The sequence below is a fragment of the Myotis lucifugus genome, unplaced genomic scaffold (assembly GCF_000147115.1).
Source record: "Myotis lucifugus unplaced genomic scaffold, Myoluc2.0 scaffold_780, whole genome shotgun sequence".
Classification (NCBI taxonomy): domain Eukaryota; kingdom Metazoa; phylum Chordata; class Mammalia; order Chiroptera; family Vespertilionidae; genus Myotis; species Myotis lucifugus.
In genome coordinates, this window is record NW_005871828.1 from 90,979 (window position 1) to 105,648 (window position 14,670).

The 14,670-nt window shown below is 45.5% G+C and overlaps 1 protein-coding gene across 1 annotated transcript; it reads left to right on the forward strand.

Moving 5' to 3' along the window:
• The first annotated feature begins 249 nt into the window (after nt 1–249).
• Nucleotides 250–13,000, forward strand: ZNF605 (zinc finger protein 605). Its single transcript, XM_014448202.2, has 6 exons — nt 250–386; nt 1,164–1,232; nt 3,508–3,637; nt 7,586–7,706; nt 7,924–8,016; nt 9,009–13,000. Exons 3-6 carry the CDS (start codon nt 3,623–3,625, stop codon nt 10,796–10,798), a joined length of 2,019 nt encoding a protein of 672 aa, XP_014303688.1. The 5' UTR covers nt 250–386; nt 1,164–1,232; nt 3,508–3,622; the 3' UTR covers nt 10,799–13,000.
• Nucleotides 13,001–14,670: the final 1,670 nt, after the last annotated feature.

Genomic DNA, 14,670 nt, shown 5'->3' on the forward strand with positions numbered 1-14,670 from the left:
TCGGTCCGACACAGAGCAAGCGACCCACTCTCATAACAATGCAATGAAACCACGCACCCTGGCAGCTACCAAGGGGCTTCAAACCCCCAACCTGTCAATCCTGCAAGCCGGTCGCAGAGCCCTCTGGGAAGTGTAGTTCTGAAGCGAGCGGAATTCCGGGAAATGTAGTTCTGCGCAGACACTTCCGCCTTCGGGAGGTGTCAGGCGGGTGCTGCGGCCTCCAGGGGGAGGCTTTGTGGCGCGGAGACGGACCGGGAGGTTTCGGCCTGGGGCGGCCCCCGTGACCGCCCAGTCCCTCGGCCACCCTGGCGCGCGCACGAACGGCCCCGGAGCCGGTGCTGGGCAGGCCCGGAGAACGGCCCTGCGGCGCGGCGGTTCCCGTCCGGGTGGGTGGGGACCGCGGGGCTGCGGGAAGGGAGGGAGCGGGTGCGGCGCGTTAGGGGGCCGGGGCGGCGAGAGTGTGCGATCGGACGGAGACGTGGGGCCGGCGGCGGGTGAGGGGCTGGGAGGAGGCCGGGAGCGGTGACTCAGGGGCGTTTGAGGATAAAGCGGTGAATGCAGTCACCTGAGCTCGGCGGGGGGCGAGGTTGTGGGGCCACCGCAGGGAAGGAACGGCTGGCGGTGCCGCGGGTGGATCTCCGGGAGCGGCTCGGGGGCGTCCGTAGACGGGGTGGCAGTGGTGACGGCTCCGAGGCAGCAGCGGGTGAGGAGAGGCCCTGCCTGGACCGAGCAGCTTGGGAAGAGGCGCTTTCCATTCGCTGGTTGCTGTCGGCTCTCCCAGGGCATCGCCAGGAGAGACCCGCTCAAGCCCCACGCCCTTCGCACTGGGCTGAAGAGTCCCGCTTCCGGGGCAGAGCCTGGCGGAGGGCTCACACCCGGTGTCACCTTCTCCCCTCTTTGCGGCCGATGAGCGGACACTGCCGTCCACCCCCCTCTGTGCCCATTCACATCCACGGGGACATGGGAGGCACCTTCCCGCTTCCTTTAGTCAAACGGGGCCTCCGCGGCGTGACAGCCTCTCCTTGCTCCGCTCATTTGCTGGAAGGAGGCCCACTGTTGGGTCTGCCTGTGGCAGGTTTGCTGGGAAAGGCGGAACCTGTCCCCTGCATCCGAGTCTACCAGGTCCCGAGCTTACTGGACATTCCCTTCCGGTGTGTTCTTAGGAAGGAAATATCCCCGTGCCAGGAGGTCCTTCTCTGTCCCGGGTCTGGCTGGAAGACAGTGAAGAAAGTGTAAGTGTTTTTATGCATCAAAGTGATATTTTTGTTTATCATGCTTCTTTTAAATCTTGGTTTGTCCCAATAATTCCATCTAAGGCAGTGGTTCTCAACCTTCCTAATACCCTTTAATACAGTTCTCATGTTGTGGTGACCCCCAACCATAAAATTATTTTCGTTGCTACTTCATAACTGTAATGTTGCTACTGTTATGAATTGTAATGTAAATATCTGATATGCAGGATGTATTTAGGCGACCCCTGTGAAAGGGTCGTTCGACCCCCAAACAGGTCGCAACCCACAGGTTGAGAACCACTGAAAGGTGATATATGTTATGCAGTTTGTGATCTTTCAAAAGTGTTAAAAATAGTGGTTGCATCCAGTTAATCTGGTTGGCATGTTAGGGAAATAATTAAAATCATCACCTGCCAACCCAGAAAAGTCTCCAAAAAAGTAGAAGAGCAAGCAGTCTGCTGAAGAGATTGTAGAGACGGGGAGAAGGCTCACCCTTTTTGTACAACCCATCACACACACGTTCTCTAGATAAATGATCACATGTCACACACAGTCCATCCTAGATTTACCTGGTGACTGGAGTGGCCATCAGTGCCGCTAACTGCCTTTACCCAGAGAAAAAACTAAACTTTTCATATCTTTATGACATTCCCCTGGAGCCCGGGGTGGAAATCCGCCAATTAGGCTCCAAAGAGATGGCCTTCCAGGTCCCTGAGCAAGACATTCTTGGGTTGTTAAAGGGGCAAAGCTTCTTCAGCTTTAGGAAAGATTAACATACATCTCACAGGGGCAGAGAATTTACAATGACAGGTTTTCTAGAGTAAATGCTGTCTGAAAAGGGGTTGGGAAGTCTCTCTCCTTTTTTCCATGAGGGAGAATTAGTTTTTCATTTTTAACTTACATTTGCTCTTACAGGTGTTTAAGCCCATATCCCCCTAGAGGTGTTAGCTACTCTCAGCACAAGCTCTGGTAATTCGCAGCAGGGGAGGCTGAGGCCAGGCCTTTGAAGAGAGGGGAGGGACCCTGTAGAACCGCTGGACATCTGAGTCCCGTCAACTCTCCAAACAGCTCCTCAGATCAGGGGTCAGGAGCCCTTAGAACAGCGGTTCTCAACCTGTGGGTCGCGACCCCTTTGGGGGTCGAACGACCCTTTCACAGGGGTCGCCTAAGACCATCGGAAAACACATGTATAATTGCATATTGTTTTTTGTGACTAATCACTATGCTTTAATTATGTTCAATTTGTAACAATGAAAATACATTCTGCATATCAGATATTTACATGACAATTCATAACAGTAGCAAAATTACAGTTATGAAGTAGCAACGAAAACAATTTTATGGTTGGGGGTCACCACAACATGAGGAACTGTATTAAAGGGTCGTGGCGTGAGGAAGGTTGAGAACCACTGCCTTAGAAAAAAGCCCTGGGGAACTGAGAGGAGGTAAGAGATGAGTAAACCCCCAAGGGCAGCTGAGCAGCCCTTGCCATTTGCATGGTTTTCTTAATTCACCTGGAGTTTGATCTGCCCCAATTATCCCTAGAAACCTGTCTGGGGCTGTTCTGCTGGTTTCTGAGGGAACAGGTGGGCAGTGTCTGCCCCAGCGTGAGCCCAGAAAGAAGCAACATTACAGGTTTCCTTAGGCCTCTTGCTGCCTTCTGCTCTAGCTGTCACACATGCCTGTGCCGTCAGCTTCACCACCGCTGTCTCCCCCGTGGTCTCTCTTCCTGCTGCTCTTTCTGTTGGTTCCTCTGATCTCTGCATTCCTTTTGCTCTATGGCTGAATTTGGAGTAGAGAGCCAGCACCCAGGCTACTTCCCCATCTTGATCTAAAAGCCAGTTCTGTTTACCATCCTGCATTTTACACTGTGGCACCTAAGCAAGTAAATTTGATTTAAGTGCCCCCAGGAAATGTTGCTGCAGAAGGAGAGAGCCAAGATTGTATGTTCAGGCTTTACTGAGGTCTCTGCAGAGAGTTCTGGGGTGTGTGTGTGTGTGTGTGTGTGTGAGTGAGTGATGGGGAAGGGATGGGGGTGGTCCAGGTTTGTTTGGTTGAACCAGGCGAGTGGCTTCCATCTGGCATTTCCAGGTGGGAGCCAGGGCTGCAAAGGGAAGGGCCAGGCTCAGCTGAGACCTGCTGGTGGCTCACATTCCGTTCTGCTTCTGATTTGAGTGCAGCAAACACTTGTCTGAGATCCCAGTGAGAGAGAACTGGGATTTAGGTTCCCAAATTAATTACACCATTTAAAATAAAATTCCCACTGCATCTCCAGGCCATGGCCCTCAGGAACAAGATGCCTCAGGTGAGGTAAGGAAGGAGAGGCAGTTTCCAGAGCGTCAGGACAGAGAGAAGGCCCAGACCAGCAGAATTCCCCAAAGCAGCAGAAAATGATCATGCCACAGGTGAGTTATGTGTTTATTCTCCAGAAATTTTTCCTGTGGGTGTGATGGGCTTAGAGGAATCTTTACAAGCAACAGGACAGGTATACATACATTTAGATCCTAACCATAGAAAACAGTATAAACTTGGGAAGGATGCTGTTAGGCAAAGAGCTGAGGTTCAAGAAGGCCTCAGTATATTGCTTGCTGGTTCCAAAGAAATAACCCAGAGGTCTGGCTGTGAAAGACATGAGTTTATTAGGATTTATGAGCGCACCGGTGAAGTCTCTGCAACACAGGCTTTTTCAGTACAGGGTTATGCACAGTACAGAAAACAAAGCAAACAGGGTAATAAGTCCTGCAGGCAGGATGGACCTGCTTGCGTGCAAGCTGTGTGAGATCAAAACGCCAGCTGTTAAAATCCAGGCTCACATCCGAGAGGTTTCTTCCTGGTTGTTCCTTGACTGGGGAGCTGGCAGGTTCTCCCAGGGTCCTGCAATGCACTTACCAACGGCCCTCATTGCATTTCCCCGGGGGGAGGGCCCACATACCACACAGATGTCAAGGAAGCACCAGTGGGTGTGGAATCAAACCAAAGTCTTCCAGTTGGAACACAGATGTACAAGAAATGGGTCCTTCACGGTTAGAGATGAGCTGCAGGCTTTCTTCAGCGCTTCCCAGAAGCCGGGCAGACAAGGCAGCAGGAACAGCTACAAAAGGCAAAGCCTTTACGGGGTAGGAGCAAGCGTTTGCTGAGGATTCCACGTGGAGGAAACTCGTCGATAGCCGCTCATGTCGCTGACATGAACGCATTTATTAGGAGGGATTCTTAGGAGGCCCCTAGTTGCGAGCGAAGGGTGTGAATCGGGAGGGTGCAGAACACAGGCATTTAGAGGACGGCAGCAGTGGGCCTGCAGGACACGCTGCCCGTCTTCTACGTTTAGGAAAGAACCTGAATCACGGGCAGAAGTGGTCATTAGAAAACCTCAGGTGGTCCCATCATAATCGCTCGGTTGGAAACGTTTTTGCTTCTGTTGGCAAAAGCTGGGCACGAGGGTGTCTGCCTTCAGCCCTGTTCCCTCAATTTCTTGACTCAAGAAACAGACTGTCATGTCCCTTAGCTTTTCAAAGCCACTCCTACCCACTGAGCTAACTTCCCTCTTTCTCTTTCCCTCCCTTCATTCCTTTAAAAATTCTGTTTAAACTAGTATACAGTTACACTGGCTTTTCTCCTTTCTTTTTTTTAAAATACATTTTTATTGATTTCAGAGAGGAAGGGAGATGGAGAGAGAGATAGAAACATCATGAGAGATAATCATTGATTGTCTGCCTCCTGCATGCGCCCCCCCAGGGATTAAGCCCACAACCCAGGCACGTGCCCCGACTGGGAATCGAACTGTAACCTCCTGGTTCATAGGTCGGCTCTCAACATCTGAGCCACACCAGTCAGACTCCTCTTTCTTGATGTAGTTGTGTCAGGAGCTCAGCTGAGCTGAGGGAGCCCAGCTGCCAGTATCAGAGTAGCCAGTTAAAGCAACGGCCAAACCTTAGCCTGTATTACTCAGTGGTTACAGTGGTTAGAGCATCAGCCCTCGGATTAGATTCTGGTCAAGGGCATGTACCTTGGTTGCAGGCTTGATGTCCAGACCTGGTTGGGACGTGTGCGGAAGGTAACCAGTCAATGTGTCTCACATCGATGTTTCTCTCTCTCGTCTCTCCCCCTCCCTTTCACTCTCTCTAAAAATCAATAAAAGACATATCCTCAGTGAGGATAAACAAACAAACAAACAAAAATAAAGTAACAGCCAAAGTGAAAGTAACTGAGCTTCTAATCGTATACTGCAATGGTGCAGCCAGAACCTAACTGAGGAGGCACCTGCCCCCCATCCGTCTCCTGCAGCACACAGGTGGAGGCTCAGGTGGGTCAGCGCAGACCTGGGGTTGCCCCTTTCCTCCCGGAGCCTGGAACAAGCTCCAGCAGTTTTGTGGTCTGGGGTCAGGAGGAGAGTGAGCTGAAAGGGCTGGGAGTAGGAAAGTACTGGGCACTGAGTCAGAATGGAGAGAAGTTTCCCTTCTCCCTTGAACTGTGACCTCCTAGTTCATAGGTCGACACTCAAACCATTGAGCCACACCAGCTGGGTGAGGAGATCATGGTTTGATTCCTGGGTTTCGGGCTCAGTCCCTAGTGGGGGCCATGCAGGAGGCAGGTGCTTTCTCAGATAAGTGAGTTGCAAATATTTTTTTCCTTGTTTTTGCTGCGTTTTTCTTTCTTTCTTTTTTTTTTTTTAACCAGCCTTTTACAGAGAAAAAATTAGTTAATTTTGAAAAAAATCCAACTTAGTAAATTTTTTCTTAAATTGATTGTGTATTTGGTGTGTAAATAAACACTCATTGTCAAACCCAAGTCACACAGGTTTTCTCCTGTTTTATCCCTAGAAGCTGTATAGTTTTAGGTTTTACCTTTAGGTCTGTGATCCATTTAGAGTTAATTTTTAAATACAGCATGAGGTATGTGTTGAGGTTTATTCTTTTGTTTACAGGTATACAGTGGTTTTAGCACCGTTTATTGAAAACACTTTCTCTGTGGAAATGCTTTGGTACCTTTGCCAAAAATCTATTGAAAATAATTAGGTGTATGCTCCACAGTTTAATTAAAAGGATGATCATCCCAGCATTATTAATAATAGCAAAACAACAAAAAACCCCACCCAGAAATAAACTAAATATCCAACAAAAAAATGAATTGAGCATATTTGTAGGTGTCCATCTCTAGGCTCTCTATTCTGTTCCATTTGTCCGTGCATGTACTTGTTCACAATACTACCTTGTCCTAACTACTGTGGCTTCATAGGAAGTCTTGAAGTCAGGCCAGTTGAGTCCTGCACCATTTTCTTTTTCCAAGTCCTTTTTGCTGCACTAGTTCCTTTGCCTTTTGTCCCAGTGCCCGGTATATCCTTGTTTCATGGCCTCTCTAACACCTTACTACCTGTGACCCCAAAAGACAAGATATCTGAGAAGATGATTTTTTTTTTCTTACACATCTTTCTATTTCTGGCACCTGTTACAGTTCTGGGAACCGTACGTGCTCAGTATCTGTGTTCTAGACGACATCTACAGAGCTGGCCAGCTGTTCCTACCTGGGAGCAGAGGCACCCCCGGGGAAAGAGAGTGTTTGAGTGACTGAGACAGGGCACTGTCATTTAGCAGGGAGCGGCCGGGCTTGCTGAAGGGCTCCCACTGGGTGGGGCAGTTGCACTCAGCTAAGAATTGTTCCCAAGTACCAGTGGCACCTTCTTTGAGAAACATAGCACTTATTCAAAGACAACCTATTTCAGTTTCTTATTTAATGGATAGATGAATGAGTTCATAATGATAGATGTTTTAATAACATTTTTGTCTCTCTCTCAGGGTGTAATGCAAGATTAGGATATTATATTAGTTGACCATTGCTGTGTAACAAATTACCCCCAAACCTTATTGGCTGAAAACACAGGATTTTATCTCACAGTTTCTGTGGGTTAGGAATCTGCCAGCTGCTTACCCGTTGGGTTCTGTAGTCAAGATGTTGAGAAGGGCTGTGGTCCACTGCAGGTGCAATGGGGGATGGTCCCCTTTCAAGCTCACTCACGTGGGTGTGAGCAGGCCTCAGCCTCATGGGCTTCAGCACGGAATGCCTCTCAGCATGGCAGCTGGACTCCCCCAGAGAGCCAGAGAGGGTTTCCCAGACGGAAGTGCCTTCTTCTGTAAGCCGGTCTGGGAGGTGACGTTCTGTCACTTCGGGCCTGTTCTGTTCAGCGGCAGTGTGTCAGTACTCCCAGCCCGTATTCAGGAGGGCAGTGTTACCCAGATGCATGAATACCAGGAGTTAGAGGTCAGTGGGGCCCACTGAGGGACTGCCTACCTCTATAGAGAAGAAAGCCTGCATTCTAGATGAGGATCACTTCCGCTTTAACAGGGATTCTGCTTTTCTAGATATCATTTGAGGATGTGGCTGTGGATTTCACATTGGAGGAGTGGCAGCTACTAAATCCCATCCAGAAGAACTTGTACAGAGACGTGATGTTGGAGAACTATAGCAATCTAGTGTTCTTGGGTAAGAACATTCTTATGTAATACAGTGTATGCCCAATAATGGTGGGGCCTCTAAGATTTTATTGATTTTGGGTTTAAGTTACAGATGTCAAGGATTCTTTGATTTCTATACCCAACTGAAAGATTTTTATTCACTTGCTTTATTTTGTAGCCTTTGTAGTAAAATATTCTTCACATTTAAGAGTCCCTTAGCTCAAGCAACTGTGTCCAACTAATAGGTCATGAAATTATCAAACCGGATGCAGTTTGGAAGCTGGAGCAAGAAGAGCCCTGGAAAATAAATGAAGAAATTCTAAATCACAACTTCTCAGGTGAGAGATAATCCAGTGTATGGCATATGGTGAAGGTTACATCTCAGGTTTTTGAAGAAAGTTTGCTACTCTTGAAATGTTATGTATAAACCTGTTTAAAGTCCTTAGGTCTTTAGAGTTGACTCAGAACTGTTGACATAGTTCTGCATGACTTTTAACGTGCCCTAGATCCTGGTCTCCACGTCAGGATGTGTCCCCTTTGGGTGGAGTTGATGATGAAATGCACCTATCTTACCCACATTCGGAGCCAGTCATTTCGTCTCTTGCTTCCATGCATAAGGCTCTTCCAGTCTCCTCATTCTCCATTTCCTTCTCTCCTGCACCAGAGGCAGGTTTCTCTCTTCCTCTTTAGAAATTTGTAGGTTTTCCTCATTTTAGGTGACATTGATTACATTTGAGTTTCCTTTATTATTTTTCTTTTCTCGCACGGGAGGGTTGTGGGTTCCAATTCCTGGTAAAGGGCATGTACTTACTTGGGTTGCAGGTTTGATCTCTGACCCTAGGCGCAGGGTGTGTGGGAGGCAACCACATCAATATTTCTCTCTCTCTCCCTCCCTCCCTCCCTCCCTCCCTCTCTCCCTCCCTCCCTCCCTCCTCACGCCCATCCCCTCATTCCCTCCCTTTCACTCTCTCTAAAAATAAAATGGGGAAAAATATTGTCAGGTAAGGATTAACAAAACAAAAAAATTTTTTTTTAACCACTCCAGTATTTGATTAGAAGTTGCTTGTCTTTTTTATCTCATGATCACTGTTCCTTGAGTATATGTCATATTTTCTTATTTAACAGTTTGTGTTTATATAAACATTTGTAATTTTTAAAGTCTGTTTTCATTTTTGTTAAAAATTTTAATGCCTAATAAGTAGACAATGTATTTGGGAGATTTTTTTTGTTTGTTTTTGGACTGGGATCCTAGGCTCCATTTCAGAAGTTTTAATTAATAAACACAATCATTGGGGGATTTACACAGTATGGTTCATTTTTTCATTTTTAGAAGAACTCTGGCTAGATAATAATCTCAAAATGTGGCACCACAATAATCAAGACAAGCTTAAAAATGTGGAGAAAGGCCATCAATATGTTTTGGGGAAAATATTTCATTCAAGCATTAACTTTGTTCATTTAGGAATGAGACTCCATAAATGTGGCACAAGTGAAAAAAGTTTGAATCATCCTTTTGATTTTCTTATTCAAAAAAATAACCGTGGAAGAAAGAAACTTGAGCTCAATAAGAAATTGTTATTCTATATCAAAACTGACAGAACCTTTGGTGGAATAAAATACTGTGATTGCAATAAATGTAGAAAGGCCTGCAACCAAGAGTCATGGCTCATTACAAACCATAAAACACACAGAGGCGTCTATTTATGCATGGAATGTGGTAAAGTTTTTAACAAGAAGTCACAGCTTATTATACATCACAGAACTCATACGGGAGAGAAGCCCTATGGATGCAGTGAATGTGGGAAAGCCTTCTCACAAAAGTCACTGCTCACTATTCATCAAAGGACTCATTCAGGAGAGAAACCATATGGATGTGGTGAATGTCCAAAAGCTTTCAGTAGGAAGTCACTGCTCATTTTACATCAAAGAACTCATACAGGAGAGAAGCCCTATGGATGCAGCGAGTGTGGAAAAGCCTTCAGCAGGAAGTCACAGCTTAAAAGACATCAGATAACCCATACAATAGAGAAACCCTATGGCTGTAGTGACTGCGGGAAGTCTTTCTCCCAGAAATTAAAGCTCATTACACATCAGAGAACGCATACAGGAGAGAAACCCTATAAATGTAGCGACTGTGGCAAAGCCTTCTTTTGGAAGTCACAGCTCATTACTCATCAAAGGACTCACACAGGAAAGAAGCCTTATGCATGTAGTGAGTGTAAGAAAGCCTTCAGCAGGAACTCACTCCTTATCAGGCACCAGAGGATTCACACAGGAGAGAAGCCCTATGAATGCAGTGAATGTGGTGAAGCCTTCATCAGAAAACCACAGCTTATCAGACATCAAATCACTCACACAGGAGAGAAGAACTGTCAGTGTAGCGACTGTGGAGAAGCCTTCTTTAAGAAGTCAGAGTTAATAAGACATCAAAAACTTCACTTAGGAGAGAGACCCTATGGATGTGTTGAATGTGGCAAAACCTTCTTTGGGAAGTCACAGCTTCTTACACATCAGAGAACTCACACTGGAGAGAAACCTTTTGAATGCAATGAATGTGGGAAAGCCTTCACCCAAAAGTCAAGCCTGATATCCCATCAGAGAACTCATACAGGTGAGAAACCCTATGAATGCAGTGAGTGTGGGAAAACCTTCAGTGAGAAGTCAAGTCTCATTCATCATCAGAGAACCCATACTGGGGAAAAGCCCTTTGAATGTAGTGAATGTAGGAAAGCTTTTGCCTGGAAGCCACAGCTTCTTCGGCATCAAAGAATCCATACAGGGGAGAAACCCTATGCATGCAATGAATGTGGGAAAGCCTTTGTTCAGAAAGTACAACTCATTAAACATCAGAGAAATCATACAGGAGAGAAAACTTATGGATGCAGTGATTGTGCAAAAGCTTTCTTTGAGAAGGCACAGCTAATTATACATCAGAGAATTCATACAGGAGAGAGGCCCTATAAATGTGGAGAATGTGGAAAATCTTTCACTAGAAAGTCACACCTTATGAGGCATCAGAGAATTCACACAGGTGATAAATACTATGGGTGCAACGAATGCGGGACTACCTTCAAGAGGAAGTCACAGCTCATGATCCATCAGAAGAATCATGTAATATAGAAACCACATGAGAGCAGTGAGTATGGAAAGGCTGCTAGCAGATGTCATGTCTCTTAGTGCTTCTGAGGATACACACACAGGACAGAAACCTTGTCATTGCAGTGACTGTTGGGAAAAAAATTTTATTGGAAAGGCATGAGTCACTAAAAAGAATTCAGAAAGATTTTTTAAAAAGTAGACAATATAAGAAAGCCTTCTCCCAGAAGACACAAGTTATTACACATTGATAGCTCATCTATCAATAACAGAAACTTTTGGTCAAAAGTGAAAGCTTGTTAAATATTTAGAAGACCTAAATAGGTCAGAACAAGTGAGAGGAAGATTTCATTGAGGGTAACATACTAGAGAATGTGTACATACGGGAAATACTGAGTATTAGAGATTTCATAGGCAGAAGTAGTCCTAATAGTTGGAAGAACTTTATAAGCATCATGCTATTGAAATAATTCAGTAACGAAGTAGTTTGTTGTATACAAATTATAAGAGACGGTCATTTTTAAATGATAGATATGTTTTAAGTGTGAGGACATCTGCTTTCTGCAGTGGTGGCAGATCAAGGACCAAATTAACTCTCTGGCCTTAAACAGCTAAAAACTGGTGTTAGACATGTGACAAGCAGAGGTTTGTCATTGCTGGCAGAAGGTGGACAAAGTGGTGGCAGTTTCCAGGCTGCAGTTCAGGAAAGGGAACAAGCGTAGTCCTGCCACGTTGAATAGAGTTGCAGGATTGGCGTTTGGGGAGGCCATGGCAATAGCATTTGCAAGGAAAGCACTGGAGGGGAAGGAGCCTCCCAGGGAGAGGACTGCAGAAATGGACACGTCGTCCTGTGAGCAGATAAAGTGGGCTGGAAAGCAGTAGGCCGAGCAGTTCCTAGAACTCAGTGCAGGGCTGACAACAGTTCCCACCGGCCACAGTCGAAACAACTTTTAACACATGGGCTTCAGGTAGAATTCCCGGAAGACTGTTGCCTTAGTAGTGTGGTAATTAACCCTAGATTAAAAGCTACTTTGGACCCACAATGTCTGGCATGCAAAAAGGCAGGAAACTGTGACTTGTAACAGGTAGAAAAATAATCAGTAGAGACATAGAAAAGACTGTGGTTAGAAGTGGTTAGAATTAGTAGACATGGATGTTGATATAGCTATTATAAAGCAGAGGAAAACATGAATTTGATGAAACTTGAAGTGGAAGATATATTTTTAAAAGCCAGATGGGGCTTCACAGGGTGAGAATTATTTAAAATTAAAAAAAATGTGGGTGGAATTAAGAACAGATTAGACATAGAAGAAGAAAATAATGAACCTGAATAGTAAGAATAAAAACTATCCAAATGAGGTACACAGAGAAAAAAGAGGGAAGGGAATGGGGGTCCACTACAGTGGTATGAAATACATATAATTGGAGTTTCAGAAGGGAAGAGAGAAGAGGAAAAGGAAGTATTTGAATAAGTAGTGGCTGAAAAATTTCCACATATGCTGAAAAGTATAATTCCACATATTCAAGAAGCTCAAAGAACACAAAACAGAAGAAACAAAATCATGCCAATGGACATCATGTCCACTTGATGAAAACCAGTGAGAACCTCAGTAAAGCAACTGAAGCAAAAAAGACAAAGAATGACAGCACACTTCTGACTAAAGACAGTGGGGAACCATTTGTAAATTACTGAAAGAGGATAAAAAACTTGCAACCTAGAGTTTACCCATCAAAAGCATCTTTCAAAAATGAAAGCAAGAAGATGTTTCAGGAAAACAAAAGGAGAATTCATCACTGTACACCTGCCTTCAGGAAACATTAAAGTTGTTTTGGGGCAGCAGGAAAATAACGTTAAGTGGAAATTTGGATCTCCAGGATGAAAGGAAGTGTTCTAGAAATGGCGAATATATAGGTAAATATAAAAGCTATTTTCCTCATTTTAAAACAGTAATAGTCCTGCTTACAGCAAAGCAATGACAATGTGTTTTGCGTTATGATCTACTTAGAAGTAAAGTGTATGACCACAATAGTGCGTAAGTATGAACCTTTAAAAATAGTTGAATAGACTGTATCATCGGAGTCAGAAACCCGTTTCCTCTGGGCGCAGGATGGCTTGTGTTTGTAGCAGCTGCACAGAATATGCATAGTGGCGTTCCAGTGATGGTTTCTCTGTAGCAGTGCTGTGTGATCTATGTATGATAATAAAGTGGTTTCCACCATCAGGATTCTCTCTGCCCCCTTACTTGCCATATAGTGGAGGGAAAGGCCATTTTTGGGCATGATTGAGTTCCATACATTTATCCTATTGTGAATAGTGTTTGTATGAAGCAGACTGTGTCAAGCGGTGTCTGAGATCTGGGACCAGCCGTGCTCTCCGTATGAGAATGTGGTAAATAGCTAAAACAAAGGTCAGGCTGCTGTTCCTGCTGAGGCACAATCTCTGTTAGCTGCTGATGCTTGCTCCCACTGACAGCACATCTGGGGGTCGGGGCTGCACCGGCTCAGACCTGTTGCTGACACTTGTCTCGGTGCTGTATTTGAAAAGAAAACCTCTGTGCCTATGTTTACTGAGTACAGTTTGATAAAATCGATACGAGTGAATGTGATCAATAGGAACAATAAACTCTGGCTTCCATTCCAGCTCTGTTTCCCAAACCTAATCTGAACTCACACCAGTTCCCAAAACATGATCAGCTACACCTAAAACATCAAGTGAAAAGCACATCTCAATTCAGTTGTTGGCTGTGTTGAGTTAATGAGCCACCTAGTCCTTCGCTCACCTGGTTGGGGTCTGGTGTCTCCACAGATGGAAAAAGGCTGCTTTTTTGCAAACTAAACATGGGTGGAGGGGACCCCTAATCCTCTGAGGCTTAACAGAGTAGAAAACTCGTAGCTTAGCCATTCCAAGAACATAGTTTCCAAGAAAAGTAGAGAGAAGACAGTGTGTTAAGGTTTGCCCACATCTGCCCTGTGCTTCTGAAGATGAGGGTCTGGTAGGACTGTAGGCAGTTGAAAGTTGGAAACGCCAACAATGTCACCAAACCAAATCCTTGTTACACAGATTGGCAATGTCTTGCCAAAGATCACATAGTGGCCGTGCCAGGCCTGATTCCACATCCTCCCGTCCAGTGCTCTGCCCAAGGGACACACCGGTACCCTTGGCTTCCTTTCCTGTCTTACTGCCTCCCACCGACCATCATCAGTTAGGCCCCTGCTTGGATTAGTGCCTGAGTGAGGGTGTTTGATTGCACGCTTTTGCATTATTGAGGGTTTCCCATGGAAGGAATGAGGAATCACTAACTCTGCCATTCGTTATGCACTGGCACCTCCGGGAGCGGGGGTGCTTCGTGCTTTTCTGTGTGTTCAGCTCATCGCTAACTACAAGGTATTTCGATATACCAAGGTCACTCAGCTCCCAGGTGGCAGAGTTGGCTTGGAACCCCTCTATCTCCCTAGAAATGAAGATAGATGCTTAGGATGCTACTATTAATTATTCTGTGTTCATCGCTGTTTAAAACAGCTCAGGTAGCTCAAAATCCTTACGTTTACGTTACTTCACTGACTAGTCAATGACTGAGGGTTTGAAAAAGTCAGGAGCACAAGAGGTACACCTCATTTGCATTACTAGCTATCCTGCTACCGTGTCGTTTTTGACACATTAAGCTTTGGGGCTCCCATTTCCCAACAAAACTGAAATGGGACTGTAGTGGTCCTACCGTGTCCGATCCATCTGTGCTGTGAGGAGGGGTGGGGGCCATGATCCCCAGGCCCTGGGGATGTCATTTGAGATATGATCCATTTGTCCATTTGTCAGGATTGTTCACTGACTACAGAATGTATTTATTCTAGCAGCTGTTTTGTGGTTTTCATAAGATACCAGATGCAGAACAAGACTT